General features: G+C 42.7%; 1 protein-coding gene and 1 long non-coding RNA gene across 7 annotated transcripts in view; one reads left to right on the forward strand and one right to left on the reverse strand.

The window, feature by feature from the left end:
- Positions 1 to 22,961, forward strand: part of Pard3b (par-3 family cell polarity regulator beta) — a 974,006-nt gene that overhangs the window by 890,908 nt on the left and 60,137 nt on the right. For all 6 annotated transcript variants that reach the window (XM_048458971.3, XM_048458969.3, XM_048458967.3 and 3 more), the window contains one exon: positions 22,577 to 22,656. In XM_048458971.3, coding sequence (XP_048314928.3) covers positions 22,577 to 22,656 — 80 coding nt within the window. The remainder of the gene's footprint in view (positions 1 to 22,576; positions 22,657 to 22,961) is intronic.
- Positions 12,484 to 15,584, reverse strand: LOC125416191 (uncharacterized). Its single transcript, XR_007236814.3, has 3 exons — positions 15,511 to 15,584; positions 13,317 to 13,390; positions 12,484 to 13,147 (listed from the first exon to the last, which is right to left on the reverse strand). It is a non-coding gene; the product is annotated as an uncharacterized LOC125416191 (long non-coding RNA).

Genomic DNA, 22,961 nt, shown 5'->3' on the forward strand with positions numbered 1-22,961 from the left:
CTGATGCTGGAAACTCACTCTCTCGCCTCCTTTCAACTCATAAGAGATACTCACGTTCTCTGACCATAATTTATACTAATTCGTCTTTCCATTTAAATTAAGAGGGAAACTGAAAAGGTGGCCATTGCTGGTCTGCTCCTCATTAGAGATGATTAAGAGTTAGGAGAACAAAAACACACCATGGGATTAATGATAAGCCAAGCCACCCAGGGAGAGAACCAGGAAGCCAGAAAACATCTCACCGAGCTGGACAAAGGAAATTGATAGCCTTTAAGCTCAAAGGCCGGAAGGTCTAAACAACTTTAAGCAGACCTTAGGTCCAGCTGAAGCCTTGTCACCAAGCTGTCGCCTGATGTATCTTCATCGGCGTCTTTATATGTTGCCTATGGCATTGCATTTATTAAGAAATATTTCTGCTCTCTAAATTTAATTCATTAGTTTCCCTTCATGGATAAAAGCAATAGCATTACTGATGAGAGTAAAATAAATGCTAAGGCAATCAGGCTTGGTAAATTCCGGTCTCGCTCGTTGTCACGGAGGCTGTACTCCTGCGTTCAGACGGGGCCATGAGACCCAGGAGAGACACTGGGGATGGAATGTCCCAGCTCCTCCTGGAGCCCTGCTGCTTACATCATTTTCTCCTTTCCCGAAGGGAAGCAGGGGGATTAGGGAACATTTAATTGCCTTATAAACTGATTGACAAATTGGTGATCTGATGCATATGGATGGCGCTCTGAGTGAAATGTCTCCGACGCCGCTAACCAGTTCATCAGGAGCGTGATTTGCACACCCTCCGCAGGGTTATTACAGAGAAGCGGAAGCATGGGCTGATGATTATCTTTCCTTCTTTCTCGTTTTTTTTTCCCCTTGAATGTTTTCCTCACCTCCAGGGAAATGCATTCTAGCAGCGTGAGCACCACTATTAATCAACACTTGTAGCAATAATCAGAGAGTGAAAAATGGTGACCAGAATCTGCGAATGCACGGCGGAGCTGTGTCCCGAGCTTTCCTTTGTGATCATGCCTTGGCATTGGAACACAGATAATTTCCACAAAATGAATGTTGGCACTTTCAGAGGTGCGAAGATTTATAAAGGCAGTGTTTATATCTTCATCCAGTAAGAAAGAAAGAGAAATTGTCTCTGGTCATGATGAGTAATACGTTAGAGCCTTTAAAAATACACTTGCCATCTTCATGTTTCTTTGTGTTATGTCTCCCAGCTATGGAATGCTCCACCCACCCACACCCACCCACACACACACACACACATTTAAACCTGGGCGTCAAAAAGGGCAAATGATGTGAGTTCCTGGTTCTCGTTTTCTCCAGAACATTCACCTGCAGTGAGTATGAAAAGCAATCAAGAATTCAAAGCTACATCATTCCCAGGATCCTGGAGAGGCACCCGATGCTACTGCCAATCCAGGGGAAATGTGGCTACAAGTCCTTGCAGTGCTAAAACGCTGCTGCTGGCTACACACAGAGAATGATTGTCTGCGCATAATAGACGGTGCTGCGATGGTGATGAAGTTATGTAGAAGCAAAGCTATTTGAAGATGAAGCTGGCAATTCACTGCACAAAAGGAGCACCACACTAACTCACAGCACCCTGTGATCAAAAGGGTGAATCCCAAGTGTTGACGCATTTAAATTTTCACCAAAACTTTGTGGCTGGGAATGGATCTGCTGGCACCTGCAGAAGGCCACTAAGGTGTTAGACCAAATCTTAAAAGATGGCAGACCAGGAGCCATGACACCAGCCCCCTTCTCAGAGGATCACTCCTGTCATTAAAATCAATGCAACTTAATTAAAGCAAATTATACATAGATACATCTATAAATAAGATATTAAAGTGTGCTGCTGAATATGATAATTGCTGCGTATTTAGCAATCAGTGTGTGTGTTCTGCTTCTGCCAGGAGGGATTCCTTTCAGTAGAATCAATGGAGCTTTATTAAAAACCATCCAAATTAGAGAGAGAAATGATGAGTGTTCTAATAACAGAAAATCACTGTTTCAACTTCCATTTCTAAGAAAAGGAAGGAAAATAAGTCCAGCCCACTTTTTTCATTCAAGGAAAATATTAGACACATTCTCTTTAAGATGTGGATGTTTTGAATTTATAAATTTTAATTTTTGCATTTTCTTCTCCCAAAGGAAAGTAGAGGGGAAATAATGTTCATAAATAAAACAAGTCAACTCCAGGCCTGGTGTGCGGGATGCCCCAGTCCTGCTAGACTTCAGCGACAGAAGACAGACTTGTCTCTACCTTTCCAGTGTTGTGATTACAGGTTTATGCCATTACTCTGGCTCACCTAGACACTTCCTGTCATAAATGAGAATTAATCATGTTAAAAAAATGATACCTTTTTTTCTAGGCTAATTGGAAAACATAAAGTAATAAAGAAAATACTTTCTTTGATCAGTTCAAAACTCAAACAGAAAATGTAAGGTTTAACTCGCCTTTCGTGACCAGAATTATTCTCAAATATGCAGAAACAAATGCTAAATTGACAGCAAAGATAAGGATTTCAGTGTAGAATACTCTAAGAGATGGGAAATGAAACAGAGCCAGCCTTGCTTGGTGCAGTCTAGTGAAGGCTTATATTGGATCACTATATTTATTCTCTTTCTCTGGAAGGAGAAGAAAGAAAAATGGGATGGCAAAAGGAAGGAGAAGCAGAGTAAGTGAAGCCACCATGTTTAGAAGAGCGATATGTGACTGCTTACTTAAATGTTAGCTTCTCACGTGTCTTCTGGCGTCATCTGGAATGATGGGGAGAGCAAACAAAGCCCCAGCCCTGTAGAGTTCATCTCTGCGAGCAGAGGAAGACAGTAAGCAACTCCAGAGGAACTACTGGGCCATGAAGAAACTTGAAGTTAGACTAAGCTAGTTTTGAGGCTAGCGCACAAAACAAGGCAAGGAGCGCTGCTTTGAAAATGTGGTCAGGGAATGTTCCTGGAAGCCAATGACATGAGCAAAACATTCCTGGAGAAAGTAGATCCCTGGTACGGAAGAAGCAAGAGCGAAATGCTTGGCCAGCTGGAGGACCACTCGGAGGAGCTGTGTGAGCAAATAGGGGGAGGGGGAACTGAGTGGAAGCTGTATGGAGCACTCAGAGTAAAAAGATGGAGAAACAAGGAATGGAACAAGAAGAGGCGGCCTGAGCATCCCCACCCACAGTTGTTACCTCTGCTTTCCTAAGTTACATTTACAATATGGGCTAGTTAAGCTTTGAAAAATAACCTCAAACCAGATGGCACTGTTTATAGCTCTAGTCTATCTAAGGTCATACTTTGGATAGACAATGTTTTTCAGGGCTTACGATTGTGACTCATGAGCTCTCCGGTCTACAGCTGGATTCCCAGGTAGTGAAGGATTCCTCCATGCATAGCCTTTGGCTCCATGTCTACCATATAGATGCCTTGTCCCATAATTAAATATGCGCCTCTCCCTTCTGATGTTACCATGGTAGCACAATGTACTATCCACCTATAAATAAATAAGTTATCTTTTACTTTACAGCATATTCCATCCTTATATAACTGGCCTCAAAGTTGGCTCCAGCTAGCATAAAGCAAAATAGATCAAAGTCAGTCCTCAACTCCGTATCTGGGTATCCTATACTGGCCCAAAGAAGATGTCTTGGTATATTTCAGAACTATGTTAGATGTTTGTAACTTTGTTCTTGGATATACAAAGCTGCGTGACTGGTATTGCTTATTGTGATGTATGGGTTATTCTGGTCACACTACACATAGTGGTAGAACCATTATTGGGATATTTATGTGTAGCATAACAAGAGATGTCTGCCTCTAAAATCTCAGAATATTAGTGCGATGATGAAGGAAAATGTGCCAGATGATGGGGAACACGCAAGATGAAGTAATCCCACACTAGCTCTGAATAGGGTATAATAAGGTTTTTTTGTTATTTGTTTAAGGGGGACTCACAGATCATAACGGGGAACAGGAATGAAATCCAGCATCCAGGTGTGAAAGTGAGGAGTGAGAGAGAGCCCGCACAGGTGGACCCGCATCTTTTTGGTGCCCAAGGCCACGCCCAACCTGGTCCAGCCTCTCAAAGGCCATTGGCTAAAGGAGGGTTCCTATGACAATGAGTCCCTTTAAATCACATGAGTTAAATGGAAGTGGGAAATTGAGGATAGCATCAAGAAAGAAGTTTTTTTCAGGGCCTTTGCCATTTCCTTTATGGCTCTAAAGTCCTTGCTATTCTGATGTGAATCTTTAGGCAGTACCCAAGCTCTCCTATTTTAAATAGTGTCTGGTTTCAGTGACTCCTAGAAATATGTAGAAGTACCTGCAAGTATTGGGTCATGTTGGGGTATGAGTGGGGTCTTCACTAAAGCACATTTCCTAGTGCTTTGTCCTCTCTGGTTATAAACTTGCCTCCGGTGCTGTATTGTATCACCCATAGGATGGGGTGGAGAAATAGTTAGCCAGAGTCCAATACAGACATAGCAACAAGTCTAATAAAACCAGGAATGGGTATCAAGCCCTTCAGTAGCTCACTCTCTTTGTGTGGATTTTTTTCAGTTTAATTTCCATAAATTACCTGGTCAGCGAATTTTTTAAGATATAGACTGGACAGGTATTTGAATTCTTGCCAAGTAGGAATGTGAAGGGTGGGCGGGGTTACCAGTCATTAGCTGAACTGTACCCGTGAAAGCATGGCATGCTAACTGGAATGTTGAGTCTCTAAAAACTGATTTCTTTGCCTTTTGAAGCACGTGCCCATCTGTTCCCAAGAATGGAATGAGGGAGCTCATGTTCTTTCCATCACTGCCTTCTCTTGCTCCTCCTCACTGGAGTTTCAGTGTTCTCTGAGTTATGTGTGCTTCATCCCTGTTCCCAAGGAAAGATGACTCAACTCACTCTTTGTTTGGATGGGTTGCTCCCAGTGGAAGGCTCTCAAATTGAAAATGATGCCTCCCCTATGAACATTATAAGTTTAAGTCATTGGTCTTCATCTGGCCAGTAATTCACTTGTGGGTTGCTGGTACAATTTATGCAGTTTTGCTGCCTGCAAAGTAAGAGTAAGCTTCCCCTGGTCCCTGGGGAAGATGTTCTGAGAGATGTATCTTTGGTCTATATTGAGCCAATTGATAGTCAGGTGATGTAGCTTACTCTATTTCCTTCCAAGTAACTTGGATTAAAATGGTGAGATTTTCCATACTGAAGTCCAATTACAATGATTGAAGATTTTTAGTAATTGGGCCCTTTGGATTTTAATTTCTCTCAGGTCAGTGCCCATAAGCAAAGTCTTCAGTAAGATGGACGCCAGGGCATCAAGCAGAAGTAAATCTGATTTATAGGTGGACATGGCATTGCATCTGTCACAAATACGTTATGGATGAGCATGATACATTTTCTAACATATAAATCAACTTCCCCTGGGAAATTATCCCTCATCCTAATGGATCATGCTATAAAAAGTTCTTTGCAATATCCATCCTAAATTTTTGCTTTTCTTAATTTCATTATATTGCTGAGTAGAGATCCCTGCATGTTCTTTGGGCAACATCTGAAGGTGTTAGTGGCACTAGGATAATAATTGTAAATTGCTTCAAAATTCTCCAATTGAGCCCACCAAACCAGAGCAAAGTAGTGCTGGATAGTCCATAGAGACGACTTGCTACTCAATATCCATGCTATTCCGTGCACAAGGAATAGACCTTCAGGTAGGTAGATGAAAAGCCTTCTCTAGTTGTGTGAGAAATGATCTAAATGGCACACGGGCACTTCAGCTGTTCACTGCCACGGCTGGAGTCTTACTTCTCTGCTTACAGATAACAGTTTCAAGTATTGGATTCTTTCCCTTCTTTCCCTGTCTTGTCTGCCTGATGTCTGCTCCATGACGCTTCATCCCCTTTGTAGTCTCTGTCCTCATTTCTCTAGAAGAACACATCTTAACAGGCATGTCCTTGAACACAGACACTAAGACACTTTCTGACTCGGAAACACAATGACAGGCTGTCTGCCCCTCTGCACAGCTAAATCTGGGATTTACCCTTATGTCAAAACCCACTGGTGAGTTTTTGACATTCAATATGCAATTGGATTGATATTCGGATGCAGGAATATAGGATGTGAGCTGATGTCTGTGGGTAGAGGTGCGCGCACTCCCATGTGTTCAGAACTGCCTGCTGTCGCCCTGTCCCCTGAGCGTGAGGACCGTACACACACTCATTGTATTTACCTGGAAACCTAAAGTGTTCCATAATGCTGTCACACAGTGCCTACTTCGCATTAATTCTGTTAAATGCATAAATCATATTAAGCATGGTCTCCTGATTTCATTTGTGGAGCGAATATTCCCACCTGAGTTGGAGCATTGTGCCCAGATGCCATCAACCTCTCAAGGTAGATTCACTAAATTAATTCAAGTCTGTTTTCTGAGGGCGGCTGAGCATTATGTGTTCCTCTGCTTGCCTAAGTCACATCCTATCTTTAAGATTACTTTTTTCAGTCTCCACTTTAGACTTTATTTATTGAGCATGTAATGTGTGCCAGAAAAGAAGCGTTCAAATAGATGGCCAGACAGACAAGCCTGGGAGCAGTGGTGCACACTCGTAACCCCCTCACTTGGAAAGGAGAAGCAGGGCCGTCACACATATGAAACCAGTGTAGTCTGCACAGTGAGTTCCAGGCGAGCAAAAGCGACAGAGTGAGATGCTGTCTCAAACCTCCCCCTCCAAAAGAAGTCCTACAGTATAAATAAGATAAGATTGCTCATTCTAAAAAGCATGTGTGATCCAGTAAGGACGCATGGCGAAGAAAACGTTACTAAACCCGTGAGTCGTTCCTATGAAAGCAGCAAGCCCACAGCTTCTTTCTCTCTGCATCACATGCTAGCTCGGGGACAGTATCACTGAATGTTGTGCGACAGAACTCTTCCTGAGGTGACACAACACACGCATCTACTCACCCCAGACAGGAAGCAAACAACAGACCGAAGTGCAGATACCTACAAAGTCCAACTTGGAGAACCAAGAGTTTTATATCCAGGAATGTGGGTGAGAGGTTACTTGAGCAGAAATGACTCAAGACTGCTGCAGCACCAAGGTCCACCCCAACATGGGCTGAGGGATAGGAGCTGGGGTTGGGGGCTAGGAGCTGGAGCAGAAGCTGGGGTTGGGGGCTAGGAGCTGGAGCAGGAGCTGGGGATGGGAGCTAGGAGCTGGAGCAGAAGCTGGGGCTGGGGGCTAGGAGCTGGAGCAGAAGCTGGGGCTGGGGGCTAGGAGCTGGGGCTGGGGACTAGGAGCTGGGGTTGGGACTGGAGCTGGGGTTAGGACTGGGACTGGAGCTGGGATTGGGGGATGAGACTAGGTCTGGAGCTGGAACTGATGCTGGAGCTGGGGTTGGGCCTGGAGACTGGGGCTTGGGCTAGCGGTAAGCACAAGCCCTACACAGCCTGCAGGAAGCTCAACATGTTGGAGAGTGTTCTTCCCAGGTTACTCTGGTATAAACCTCATCCAGGCAACAGGTCTGCTCTCAGAGTCTGCTTTGAAGCTCAGCTTTCTTCTGCCTGAGACAAACTTTCAGCTTTTATTGTTTCCTCTGTCAGGGAGGGGCCTAGTGAATCTGGTCAGTTTCAGGGACTGACTGAACCTAGTTTGAGATGTTTGCCTTCCTGTTTAAGGAGCTTCCTACAGGGTGGAATGTTTTACTATTCCAGGATACTGTTACACAACACTGAAGAATCTTCTAGTAGATCTATGTCTTAGCTGGAGCTCATCAAAGGTTTATGGAAATAAATCTAAGGGGAAGGGAAGAAATTGTCTTGAGTATTTTTCTTGCCAGGGGAAAGGCCAGGTTTAATGACACTGTGGCAACAGAAAAGCTGCACTGAACACACAAGTAGACTATGTATGATATGTACCGTGTGGTCTGCATGAACACATGAGTAGACTATGTATGATATATACCGTGTGGTCTACATGAATACATGAGTCGACTATGTACCGTGTGGTCTACATAAACACACAAGTAGACTATATATGATATGTACTGTGTGGTCTACATGAACACACAAGTAGACTATGTATGATATGTACCGTGTGGTCTACATGAACACACAAGTAGACTATGTATGATATGTACCATGTAGTCTACATACATCATACAGTTAATACCCATGACAGCCATCTGAATAGGTCATATAATTAATCACTTTGCAGATGAGAAAAATGAAGCTTGAAAGTTAACGTGAGTCTTAATCACATGGGCAGTAAGTAGTTGAGGCAGGTTCATACCCACACAGTCAGCACTCCTAACCACCACTCACTCAGGCCAAGACCATCCTTGCACAGTTCCATGAGATACTTTCATGCATTTCTCAGTTAGAATTAATTGGGTTGGGGACACCTTAAGAATGGGGGTACTGTACAGCACTGTCTTCCTGACCTGACCTGCCTTCTCTTCTAAGAACAAGCTACTCTTATGTTGAACTCAATGCCTACCTCTCTCTTGGTAGAGGTAAATATACCCATCAAGTCTGATGATACAGAGAATATTCTTTTATTACTGCAAAACTGTTTGTGATTGAGGTATCAGATTAGATATTACTCATTGTATACTTACATAGCAAAGAGACTAAGAGACTGTGGTCTTTTTAAAACAGGACAGATACTTTGAAAATCAGTATTGATCCCACAGAGAAAGTAGTTGTGTGAACAACCCTGTCAAACCTGTGGTCAGATGCCATGAGTATCAAGTCAAAAGCCAGTCCTGAGCTATGGCCTCTGCTCAGTGCCTGCCAGACTCCTCAGAAAGAGGCAGCTTACACCACACATGATCTATTTTATCTACTAATCAGGAGCTGTAAAGACACACAAACTCCATTTTTATATCATTTCTACATGGTTTAAGGAGCTGGTTCTCAAACTTTACCAAGATCGCTAACAGAGTTCCTCCATCCAAAACATTCCCCACTCCCCAGGCTACTGTGCAGGAGCTTCTTGCCCAAGTGACACCATCACCCTCCGCCAAGTAGACCACACAAAGCCGTCAAGTGTGTGGACTTGACAAGTGGACTTGACACAGGTGAAGTTCTTCAAAGCCATCTTAGGCAAAGAAAAATGAGGCTTTGATGTTTCCTTTCAACTGCACCCAAGGTGACTCTGGAAGAGAGCAGAAAATGACACGCAGCGACTGTCCCCTTACTTCTAACTCCTTCATTGCAGTCTCTGTGTTCAGGTGGAGGAAAGTCCTGGGCTTCCTAGAGATTTCACTAGCAGTGGCCTCTGTTACAGCTGCCGTTTCCACGCCTGTCCCACCTGCCACCACACCCTATGCTCCACGATACCCCACCCACCCTTGCGGGCTGCTCCACTAGCGTTCAGCATTCATCTCTTGGCGCATGGGAGAAACCTGAGCTGACATTAGTGGTTATTGTTCTTATCTGTTTGCATAATTGCTTATGCTGAGCCAATTTCTTGATTTTTGTAACAGCAGAATTTTAAAAATACTGTGAGTTCTCAGGTCTGAGGTTCTGATTTGCAGCTGGCCCCTCACTTCCTCTTGCGGAAAGCTTCAAGTGTTGTGAGATGAGCACGTTTCACGGGATGGGGCTTCTGTCTGCACCTGCTCATCCTTTGTTTGCTGCATTAAAGAGTATTTTGTTTTACCATTTTTGTAGCTAAATTGTCTAAACATACTCATATATATATATATATATATATATATATATATATATATATATTTGTCCTTTTGGAATAAATTCATTGGGGTTCATGCTAATCAGATCAGAACACGGAGGTTTGATTGTCACAATCACAGCCAACACAATGAGCCTTCAGAACAGCTTGAGGGACTGCAAACAATGACAAGGCACCGCAAGCTGGGACTGCAGTAATATCTCCAACCGTCCTCCCTTCACCCACTGTCATTATTTTGATTAAAAGGTGTCTAGAAGCCACTGTGGTTTTGCAAGATGCAAAAATTATTGCAGAAACTTCCTCTATTAATGGAAATTATTAGAGGATGGAAATGGTGCTTGAGCAGCAAGAATGACATTAATTATGCGAAAAGCCGTCGTATCTGGCAGTTGGCAAGCATGCACTATTCTTCAACGATCTTCCATGGATCTCTGTGTAGCCAGCATTAGCAATCTAAAAGCTTTTTATTTTGGCAAAGTTTTCATAGCACTTGGACTTCCAGCATCTAGATAAAAGATAATTTGGAAGGAAATTATGTTGGTGAAATTGAAGAATTCAGTAATGAGTTCTGTGTAGATGAATCGATGCCCAATTAAATGATTATATCAAATCTAACTTTAAATGTTGACTTAAAATAATCACATTTTAAAGACTTTGAAACCGAGATGATGTCTGCAACTAATCAGAAGAACAAAGTCCATATTTCCTAGCCTGGTATAAGAATGGTTTTCTGATGGACTGAAGAATTTGATTAAGGGAGAGAAATTTAGGACTGGAATTACCTGTGCACTCAGAGCTGGGTTAGACTTCCAGCTCTCTTCTGCAACTTCTGCCTTTTTCTCAGGAGGTTTTTGTTTTTCCTTTCCTGGTCTCCACCTCTTCTCTCTCTCTCTCTCTCTCTCTCTCTCTCTCTCTCTCTCTCTCTCTCTCTCTCTCAGCTTTCTTCTCTGTGTATCAGTAGTTAATGATCTAACAACCAGCTCCTATAGATTCTGTTTTCTTTAGCCACTAATGTTCCATTGGTTTTTGTGCCTTAATATCTATATGGCCAACTGTGACCACTTCTGTTGCTCTATTCATTCACCCATCCAGCTCTTACTGAGCCTCTAAATGTTTAGGGCATAAGCTGATCTTGGGAAAAGCTACCGACACTAAAGAAATGGCAGTAAGTACATGCCCAGCATCCAGGAAATTTGTGATGAGATCAGATTATTGAGCATGCAAGATAGAGCTGCAAAGAGGTTGAAAATGTTATGTACTGGTTAATTTTTTTTTAGCAATAGAGTTGATGTGTGTGTGTTTATTTTGCTTTATTTAGTTTAGTTTTGTTTTTCTAGGTAGATTTTAACATAAAACATCTATTTTCTGAATGCTTTCTGGCTAATTCTTCCTTCCACTTTATCCTATCTTCATTCATTTTCTAGTACTTGAACTCATTGGATAGAGGTCAATCACAAAATAACTTGATTACTATAAATTTAGTGGAAAATGCCTGTCGGAGTCCAGCATTAGAGGTCAGATGGATACGACTTTAGTGATTACATAGATTCTTTCTGAGACAGCCACTCGGAGCCATGGTACCATGCCCAGTGTATTCGGGAATTCATCCATTGGAAAAACCTACCCTACGAAATAAATTATTTGGATCTTATAATAATCTTTGTCACTTATATCAATTATGTAATTAAGGTTCCTGGTAGTTTTAATTAGTCCTCCAGAGCCAAGTTGATTTCTGGGTAAGAATATTTGCAGTTTGTTGTTGGTTACTTTTAAATGGATATGAAAAACTGAGACTGTGTAAACAGAACATGACATGGAACAGGGCATGACGTTAAATCTCTCTTCAGAACATGTTATATCTGGAGTAGATGACTCAGTGGGTAAAGAGCTTGCCACACAAGCAAAGGACCTGAATTCAATCCCCAGAACACAAAGGAAGCCGGGGCAGTAGCCATGTCTGCAATGCTGGTAGCGCTCCAGTGGCAGTGTGAGAGACAGAAGTGGGATTCATGCAAGCTTGCAGGGCAGCTAGCATGGTATATGCCAACAATGAAGAACAGAAAGGCGCTGTCTCGAAACAAGCTGGGAGGCAAGAACTGGAATCAGGTTGTCCTCTGATCTTCTTCACATGTATACCATCACACACACACACACACACACACACACACTCCTATGTGCATACACAAAATCACATACATCATGTGCACATCACACCCAATGATAAAAGAAAAACATATTGGTAATATCTTTTATACTATTTAACAGGTTTGGTTCAAAAACCTAACTAGTTGTTAAAGAATCTATTAATCTACTCTGTTAACTTCCTCTGAGGTCATGCTTGGCATTTCTCTTTCATTAACTCAGTAAGTAACAGCTCTTTAAAAAGTGATATTGTGAGCCCTGAAAATGCAATGGCACAAAAATGAGGTTCCATCCCAGCATACATGAAGCTTTCAGTATGAGGCTTTGAATTAACAGACCAATAATCACCTATGAATAATCTAAAGATTTGTCTAAAAAGTAGGCTATTTTATAAAACATAGCATCTTATTAGAAATTGCTGTATTAAACAAAAAAATCAAACATGTGCATATATTATTGCCTGCAGCTATGTTAAAGGAGTATGACTAGGCCACTGTTTGCGGCTATGGTTTTGAAGATCATGATAAATCAGGTGCTTGTAAAAAGTCACAACTTCACAGCTCCTTCCCATTGCTGCCTGCAAAGGTTCACCGAGAAGGATCAAGTCTCTGGTCTTAGTCCTTTATTTGGGGAAAGGAAATTTTGTTTTGTTTTGTTTTGTTTTGTTTTGTTTTGTTTTGTTTTTCAAGACAGGGTTTCTCTGTGTAACAGCCCTAGCTGTACTGGAACTAGCTCTTGTGGACCAGGCTGGACTTGAACTCACAGAGATCCGCCTGCCTCTGCCTCCCAAGTGCTGGGATTAAAGGCGTGCACCACCACCGCCCAGCTCTGAAAGGAAAATTTTTTAAGTGTGCTACTTCCTGCCTAAAATATGAGACAGTGGGAAAATGCTGCCTTTGGAAGCAGACGCATGTCAGTTCAAAGCCTGGCACTGCCACTGTCTGAGCCGAGGCAAGTCACATCAGTCAGTCTTCACTCTCAGCTCTTCATGTGTGGAAAGGCAGAGGTGGAAATGCTAACACTGTACTCACTGCACAGACTGTTCCTGAAGGGGGAAGTGGCTAGATCTTGTCCCCGGACAAAACAGAAAACATCAACATTGAGAAGAAGGAGCTGAAGTTTCCATGTTTACATGCTTTGTTGTCACCAACAGAACATATATGAACCATGCCAGAAGGTCTGACGAATGGCACTCTTCATCAGCTGAAGGGAGGAGTGGAGACTCAGGATAAGTGTGTGAATGACTGATGTCACTTAATATTTGGACATATTTTGAGGGTCAACTCCACTTCTTTTTGGATGAATGAGGGGCCCATCACAGAATGCTGAAAAAGGAAGCAGTGAGAACCAGGAAACAATTAGAAACAGAGTTAGGAAATAAATGCTGCACAGTAGTATGTACCCAGGCTGATCCAACTCCGCAAACCCCATGTGCCCCTGGAGGGTGCAGTACAGGTGAATACCAGGTTTCTTTGGAAATGCTTTTCTTCATACCTTTCCCCATCTTTTCATCAGATGTTTGTCTCTTCTAGTATGACTTGATATCTCAGCCAAGTGTTTCAGTATCTCTATTTGTCAGTAGGCAGATAAGGGAGAGGAAATGAGAAATAATGTATGACTCCTTAATTAAAGACACAGAGCCAGAATTGGCTCTTAAAGCTTTTGTCAGGGTACTTATATGGGTGCACGCGCGCACACAGACATACACACACACACACACACACACACACACACACCCTCACACATACACAGTCCTGCCCACATGCATCAGAGAGATGAAGTCAAATTTGTAAAATTGTATCCACAATCATCGTTTCTATGGTAACTGTATCTTATGCCCAGACACAAACAGAGCTGGCAGGAGATGTCTGGTTTTATTTTCTGCAAAGACAATCATAACAGAGATAGTTCAGGTTATTAAGGTGCCATGACCCAGGGAACATACAGCTAGTATGTGGTTAGTGTAAGATTTCATGCTTAAATGTCAATGAATAGTTTATGGCTTCCTAATACAGAACAGATTCCAGCTTATGTGGCTATCTTGTCATTCAGCTATAAAATCATAATCACCTATATACAATTCCTGTGTTAATGAGGTGTGCATGGGCAAAGTGTATGTGGAAACTACATGCAACAGAACTCTTCCTAATTTATACAAGCTAGAAGAGACGTCAAGAATTTCTGTTTTAACTTGTGATATTTGCAAGGCAAGAAAATGTGGGCATGGAATGGTTAAAAAGCTTACTCCAGCGTTATTTTTAAAATAGATTATTTGCTGTATTTTCTAACTAGCAGATGTTCTGTGCTAGTCTATAAGCTGAGTACCCGGTTATTTGACAAAATTACTGAAATCAAATTAGAGAAAACAAACACTTCAGAAATAATGGTTTGAACGAGTGTGTGTTCCTCTCTGGAGTGTGTAGACTAGGCATAATACACTTCCCATTGCCAAGGAGAAACTACTAAACAACCTATTTTGGTTATTTCATTTTGTTCCGGGTGTTGCACTTCAGGTCTCCTCTGAATGTGTTACGTTTTAGCAAAGTGGCATTAAGCTAGAAGGTGTTCAAAGCCAAGTTTGTAACTTTTCCCAAGTTTTCACATGACGATTCCTGTAAACACCTTACAACGAACCGGTAACTGTGCAAGAGTCATCGAATTAAAAGCAGTGTGCAGCACTGCTCCGTTTGCCATGACAGCAACTCGAAAGGCATGTTCCCTTAAATAACATTGGAATTTCCGAACTTTGCATCTCATCATAGGATGTGTCTGGCAGTGGGAAACTCATTTTTTTGTAATGGATCTAAGTAAGACATCTTTGCAAATGAGGATGTTATATATAGGTGAATAGGCTACATTACAACTTTATTTGGCTTTTCCATCACCGTGGCTTTTAAATTCTTTTGAGAAAATTGGCTTATGAGGCATCAATTACAATGCTGACAAAAATGTGTCCTAACCTACAGAGACTGGGATGCATTTTAATCTGCAAATAATTTCCACTTCTCATCATCAGACATTTGCAGAAAATCCTATGTGGTTATTCCTTTGTTTTTAATAAATTACTTAAAATGTTAGTGAGGGTGTTCTATTTCCTCTCTTACACTAATCTGCAAATGGGGAGATGGGAAGATCCAATGGCCTCTTTAGGATATTGCTTCATGAAATTGCTGATTCTAGTAATGCTGAGCCAGAAATTCATATGAACTGGAGGAACCAAGCAGAACGTAAGCAGCAAGTGCCTCGCCTTTGCAGAGGAGAGACTAATAGCTTTTTTAAACAAGGCTCTTAATGCTCCAGCCAGCAGCAGACATTGAGTGCACAAAACTGGGCGAACTCCAGCGGACTAAAAGCCTCCTGATTCTGTCTTCCTCCCAAGCCCTGTCTTGGGCTTGTCCTAGGCACTGCTAATCCTGCTAGAGAGCTACCACATGTGGCTCTCCATGTTTTGAGAAAACTGTCAGAAGCCTCACTTCCTGGGCAGGGTCAGTCAAAGAAAGATACATTCGCTGGCATCCAGGCGTGAGCTCTAACATTGCACTGCTGTGTTTGAGTTTCTGTTATGGCTTAAATCAGGATTGTTTTTATCAGGTTTATATTTAGCTCATTATATTAAAAACAAAACACCACTACATGATCTCAAGTAAGATAAAGTGCTTAAAAAATTAATTGAATCAAAGCCACTGACCTGCTTTTTGTGTGTGTGAGATGAGGGAAGTTTCCTTATAAGGAGTTCTTCAAGCAGGAATACTTCTGCGTTTCTGTAAGCAAAGAGCAAACCAAGAAATGAGTTTATAAATGCCCATGCCTGCTTTCTGTCCCCTCACTCCTTCCTCAAGTGGCCTCTCTTCCTGAGGACTTAGGAATGTCTCAACTTGGCGTCTCTTTGGCAATCCTCTCGCTCTCATTTCCTACCCCCCACTTATAGCTATTTCCAAGAATATTTGTGCCCAGCACACTAATCTATGTCACTACCATTTCTAATCATGATATAAAAAACTGATCAAATTACAGGAGTATATTAGACAAGTTATGATTTATCTATATAATGCAATATTATATAGCCATTAAAATTCACATTTCTGAGATATATTCAATAGCATATAAAAAGGCCAATAATAAAGACAGGAAAAAAAATTCTACATAGCAATAAGTTTTTGTATATATTTAGAAATGCTAACAGAGGCCATCTTTTGGTGATTTTCCTGTAATAATAAATTAGGGAGAAAAAGTTAAATCTATTTTTTTAAATAATGAAATACAAATTTATTCTCATCATTTCCATTAACCAACCACATCTTAGAGTGGACTTCTCAGTATTCAGGGTGTTACTGTGCTTGGGAAATGGTAATAAATGCATTTGTACTTGAAAGTATTAATCCTGTTTTGTGGGGGTGACAGGATAAGACAGCACAACCAGAAGCTGGTGGTTTATTGGGGAACTCCAGGAATTATCTGTCGCCTGGTAACCCACCCACCGCCCTCAGCAGAGCCCATCACCATCACACTGCCAACGCCAGCGTGTATTCTCTTAGACACTACTGGCCGCTGTCTAAGTGCAGGAACAATGTCCACTCTAGTGAAGCAGGAATACATTTTGCATCATAGTAACAATTTTGCAAGTACCATAGGGAACATTAAAGAACAAGTCCCTGTGTGTACTTTCAGGGGTGACTTCCTCAGCCCCAAGCCAGTACAGAGCACTCAGAGAGAGCTGCTGCTTCCATCAGAACCTTTAGGTTCTAGAGAGCCACCTGTGTCTGGAGCCACCATGATTAGGAATCTGCTCCCACCAGGCCCACTTCTGTTTTTTTCCGACTCCAAAACCAGATATTAAAAAGTACAGCCTCTCCAGAAACGAGCTGTGTCCGCTGAAAGAGCCTGAGGAAATCAAGCATACCCTAAGGCATTCTTGCCAGAATAAGCAGCGAGGTGCAACCACTGTTTTTATTGCATTCTTCAGATGCTATGCCCTAAGTTAAATCCCTGGCTGCAAGGAAATTCTAAGAAAGGTTGTGTGGGGGTGTGTGGTGTGTGTGTGTGTGTGTGTGTGTGTGTGTGTGTGTGTGTGTGTGTGTTTGTGTGTGGTATTTTTTGCATTTTTATCTTTCTGGGCTCTTCGTTAACGGTAACACTCCATGAGAAGGCAGGATTGATCACAGCCCATCACCAGACCATGTATAGCCCATTCCCCATCTCACTGAAGCAACTAACAGCGTTGGTGCTTGATGTTATTTTGGAATTTGATTTGGTTTGAGACAGTCTCATACTGTAGCCCAAATTAATGTGACATTCATTATGTAGTCCAGGCTGGCCTCAAATTCCGGGCAATCCTGCCTCTGTCTTGACTGCTCTTGACACCTCTGGCTTCTCTCTTCTTCATAGAGTTCTTATCTCTTGATGGGTGTCAGGGAAGTTGGTGGGTGGATTTGGCCTGGTGTATATGTGCATGTGTGTTGTCTCTGTGTACAGAGGCCAAAGACCAGCAATTAGGTGTCTTCCGTAATAGCTCTCCATTCTATTTTTAAGACAGAGTCTATTACTGAACCTGGTGCTCAGCAGTGTACTAGACTGGCTGTCTAACAAGATCCAGGAATCCTGTTTCTCTTTCCTTTATGCCTGGATGATAGGCACACACTGCTTGTGGGCTATTTATATAAGTGATTCCAGTTCTCATAGTTGCAATGCAAGTATTTTACCAATTGAGTTGTCTACCCTCCCTCCCTTTATCTTTTGGTTCTATAATATCACTCTCTACTGATTCCCTTCTGGAACAGCTACTTCTTAGATTCCTTCTGGTTCAGCTTCATTTGCTTGCCTCCTAATGAATGTTTCCAAGTATGTTATTGACAGTCTTTTCTTACTGCACATCCTTCTCTGTTCTGTGGCCTTTCCCTTAAATGTCTCAGTTCCCTACTCCCTAGAACTTCTCTGTTATTCTTTTATCATATGCTAAAGCTAGAGACTTGGGCATTATTCTGGACAGATCCTTCCCTTTAATCTATCCACCTTCTTGACATCCTTATGTCCCTTACTTAATCTTTTGGAAAAATCCCCTAGTTTAGACCCTTCTCCCCTGTGGTTCAGGTGGCCACCGGGAACCTCCTCACTATAATGTGAGTAGTCATAGGAACCGTAGAGCCCCCTGGAGATAACACGGGAGAACATCATGATGACCTAAGTGATAACATCTTAGAAATAACACCAGAATCACAATCCAGTGAAGGGCATAATCAGTAAGCTGGACTCTGTTAAAATTAAACATTTCTGATCTGGCAAAGACGCTAGTGAGGCCACTGACAGCGGAGGATGCTCACCAGAGACACATCTGATAAATGACTGCCGTACAAAATCTGCGGGCAAATGACTAAAACTCAGCAATACAGAATGAACAATTTTAAATGACCCAAAGATGTCAACTGACATCTCACCAAAAATACACAGGTGGCGACCGAGTATGTAACATCGTAAGTCATCGGAAATGTGCAAGTTAAAATGAGATCCCAGGCATAGCTGTGAGAACGGCCAAAGCCTGGAACACAGCACCATCATATGCTCCTGCAGAAGGACAGGACAGGAGGTCTACTTCGGGGAGCCGAAGGGAGACCATGGTAGCACAGCCATGCAAGAAGGCAATTTGGAACTTTCTTGCAAAACTAAACATAGTCTTAACCATATGATCCAGCAATTGCCCTCCTCAGTATTTACCGGAAGGTGTTGAAACCTATGTCCATACAAAAACCCGCACACAAATATTTACAGAAGCATTGTTCATAATTGGCAAGACTTGGAAGCAACCAAGAAGCCTTTCCAGAGATGGAGGGATAAACAGTGGTACACCCAGAAAGAAGGAGATTATTCAGTGATAAAAAAAAATGTGCTCTCAAGTCACAACAACAAGAGGAGTGGAGGGGGGGACTTGGAAAAAAACTTAAATGCAGATTACCAAGTAAAATAAATCAATCTGAAAAGGCTACACTGTGTATGATTCCAACTTTTGACATTCTGGAAGTTAAAACCATGAAGGCAAAAATTTACATATTCTCAATGACATATGATTTCAATTTACATATTCCCAATGACATATGATTTCAATTTACATATTCCCAATGACATATGATGTCACGTACTTGTTGTCAGGAGAGATAGATGAGCAGGCAGAGAGCACAGAGGATCTAGGGCCACTGAAACTATTCTGTGTGACTGTGATTGCAGATACATGTCATTTGACTATCCAAACCCACACTGTGTACACAGAGGACCCTAACATAAACCATGCAGTTAAGGTGGCCAAAATTGTCCCCACTGTGGATGGGGGTTCCGATAATGGGAGAAGTTAATCATATGTATGAGCAGAGGTTTAGGGAAAATCTTTGAACCATCCTATTTGATATAAATCCAAAGTCTTGCTGGAGAGAGGGGCTGGGAAGGTAGCTCAGCGGGTAGTTGCTACCCAAGTGGGAAGACTGGAATTTGGATCCTCAGTATCTAGGAACATGTCAAGCAGGGAAAGCAGCCTACACCTAATCTCAACACTCTGTAAGCAGACACAGGGATTCCCAAAGCAAGCTGCCTAGCTAAACTAACTGAATTGGTTCGCTCTGTGTTCAGGCGGGAGACCTGTGTCAATTATAAGGTGGAGAACAGTCAAGGAAGACACCCACTATCAACCTCTGTTGCCAATTCATACTTCTACACGTGCATCTGTACACACATGTGCACCCACCTACATATGCACAAATACCTGGACTCATGTACACATATATGCACCCACCTTCATGTAAACCCACAAGGTTATGCATGTGTACTCACCTGTACACACATGTGCATCCACCTGCATATGCACAAGTACCTGTACTCATATGTCCACACATGTGCACCCACCTGCACATGCACACACATCTGTACACACTTGTGCACCATAGGCATATGCACTTAAGCCTGTACACACATGTGCACCCACCTGCATATGCATACACCACACACACACACACACACACACACACAGAGAGAGAGAGAGAGAGAGAGAGAGAGAGAGAGAGAGAGAGAGAGAGAAAGAGAGAGAGAGCATTGCAGAAGCTAGGGAGATGACTCAGTAAGCAAAGTGCTTGCAAGAGAGTTCAAATTAACTCCCAGAACCCTTGTAAGAAGCCAGGTATGGTACACAGTCCCTCAGAAACAGTGAGGCAGAGGTGGAGGAAGCTCTGATGATCACTTGCCAGCTAGCCTATAGTTTACTTGGCAAGATCCAAACCTTTAAGAGACCCTATTTTTAAAGGGGTGGGCAGGGTGTCACGCACAACACAAACCCCTGCAGTACAGCACCAACAGCAGGGAGAGCAGACCCAGTTCTGCGGGTGGTAAGAAACACACTTATACTTTTAATGCTCTGTTTCTGCCTTACCCAAATCTTGCCAACCCTAAAACCAGTGCTGCTGCATGCCTATTCTTTGTTTTTAGGGTGCCTCCTATTGCTCTTGCTCATTTTTCTCCCCCAGAAAAGCTCCTCATTCATATTCAGCTGTGGAGGAGGCATCACCACTCATCTGAGGCTGTCTTCAATTCTCCCAGGTGCTGCCTCCTTCCCCAGACGTCCACTCGAGCATGATGTCATCGAGGCATAATTGTTTGCAGGTCTACCTCCTCAAGAACAAGAGCTGCATTTCTTCAGCACTTGGAACACACTACCTCCTGTATATTAGGGTACAGAGGTGCTGGGTGACTGCTTACTGCGTGACTGTTTTTGCACGGTGCTGCAGTGTTAGTACAGAGGCACTCAGAGAGATACCCAATTGGTGAGGAACAGAACAATCTTTGATGTGCAAACATCCTGCCTGTCTTTTGAAATCAGGCCCAAGGTCTGCCTCTTTCATGAGGTTTTTCTTGATACCTTCGGTTTCCATCTGTGCTCCAAATGGCAGCATCCTGGACGGGATGTGCGGTCCTCCATCACACATTCTCACTGCATTCCTAGTGCTTGTCTTCCCAACAAGACGGAAAGTCCCTTGAGGATGAGGATTTGCTATGTCTTCTGGAGTCTAGAATGCTTGTGAGATAGTTCTCACAGGGCAGGAAGGACAAAAACCTTATCTACAGAAACCCAAACCAAAACCACAAAAAAAGAGTTGGGAGGGGGTCATGTTATAGGGGACACAGAGGGAGCTGGAGGAGGGAAATGGACCTGGTTGTGAATGGACATATGAAAATCTCAAAGAACGATAACTTCTCCACTTCCGATCCATGCATTGCTGAAACAGTTCCTCAGGACAGGTGCTAAAAGGCTTCGTGTGATGATTAGATCCCAGGAGTAGCTTATTCTCCCTGGCTGTGCAGATCTGCTCAGAAGCATCTGTCCCCACAGAACCCACCAGCAGCACTCGCGTGTGTACACACATCCTACCCACACTGCTAAGGCAGCGACGAACAGAAAACTAAGGCTCCTAACAAGAAGGAAATGATTTCAGCTGCTGAGTACGACTTAGAAGTGTCTACCAATGACTTTGACAGTGTTGTTTTCTGGTTTCTAGCAAACTCTCCTCCTCTCTCCTCAATTCTAGTAGAAATTCTCAGTTGACCCTTCCCAAGCCTTTGAACAAAGGCCACCCTCGCATATAAAAGCAAGCACATGAATGGCCCACAACAGCATATGTGCTCACATGGGTAAGCCACCAGCCACCAGGCAGTGTTTTTCCCATGCCTGTGTCTATCCATCCACTGACTGGTATGATGGACACAGAAGGATGAGGTGGAAGGCCTTTGTGTTCAGCAATCCAATACGCTCTCAGAACCTACTGAATCTAGTCACGTCAGGGCCTCAAAGTCCGAGGGAAACACAGGAAGGGGCAAATCTATAGGACCGATGTTGTGGGAAAACAATTCATAGTTTCCAAGCGGTTGTTCATAAGGGACAAAATGAGATGAAGGTCAGGGTGTCAGGGAAGGCTTTATAGGCACTGTGCAGCAAGCATTCAGTTAACATTAATCCCTGTTAGTGAAGAAAGGCTCCCATTGCTTTTAAAACTCACAGCCAAGGGGACATCAAGATGACACATGAGAAAAGGCTCTTGCCACCAAGCCTTATAACCTGAGTTCAATCCCCAGAATCCAGGGGATTTGTCCCTAACCTTTCTGCATGCAGCAGGACACATGCAGACACATGAACACATGCACACAGGATAATTGTTTTGTGTTTTTAAAGTTTAAACAGAGCCAACAGGAGGGAGCCTCTGACAATACAATGATTAAACATAACATAACACCTGAGACGCGATCCTTGGTTCAGAAAGAATAGTAAATAAAAATATAAATAACCTATGAACTTTAGTTAACAGTGATATACCAATACTTATTCATTAATTGTAAGAAATGTCCCTTCCTAAAATAAGAGCAATTTAGGCACAGGGTAGCCAACTCACTATGCCATTGGTTCAGTTTCTTTATAATTCTAAATCTCTCCTAAAAACTAACGTCAATTTGGCAAAGAAGAGAAAACACCTATAGAATACTCCTGGCTGTGGAGATGGGAAGGAGTCGGCTTGGCAGTGACCCTTTTAGAAAGAAGTGACTGTTGTCAAGCACAATGCCTGTAGCTTGATCATCGCTGCCCGTGGCAATGCCGAGTGCTTGCTCACTTTCCCCAGGTTGGATTTTTGGCAGGCTGCTACAGCGTTTGCACTGATTGGAATTTTGAGATGCATTGTCAGTAACCAGGGTGTATAATGGATCCTCAGCTCTGATTACCCCTCTCTCCACAGGTGCCTGGAAAGGGTCCAGATGGAAGCACACACAACCTCCGCTTTGAAGGGATGGAGAGGCAGTATGCGTCTTTACCCAGGTAGGGTGGAGAGGGGTCTCCCATCCCCAGCTCATCCACAAATGAAGTCTTTAGAGATGTCTGTGTGAACTGGAAGTTTGGCTTTGGGATGTGGAATATGTTAGAGTTTTGCCGTACTGCCGTCTGCTGCGGCCCCATTGTCATCGTCATAACTGTGCTGATAATTGGAACACTTGGGGGTTCTTTTTTAGGGGAGAAAATAGTATATCACTGCAATCGAACATGTCAGGAAGAATATTGGATACTGAATGGAAACCCTAAGCCATTGCTATAAAAATGGTATTGAACATCCTGCACCAAGCTTA

This window comes from Myodes glareolus, chromosome 1 (genome assembly GCF_982192425.1).
Source record: "Myodes glareolus chromosome 1, mMyoGla1.1, whole genome shotgun sequence".
Classification (NCBI taxonomy): domain Eukaryota; kingdom Metazoa; phylum Chordata; class Mammalia; order Rodentia; family Cricetidae; genus Myodes; species Myodes glareolus.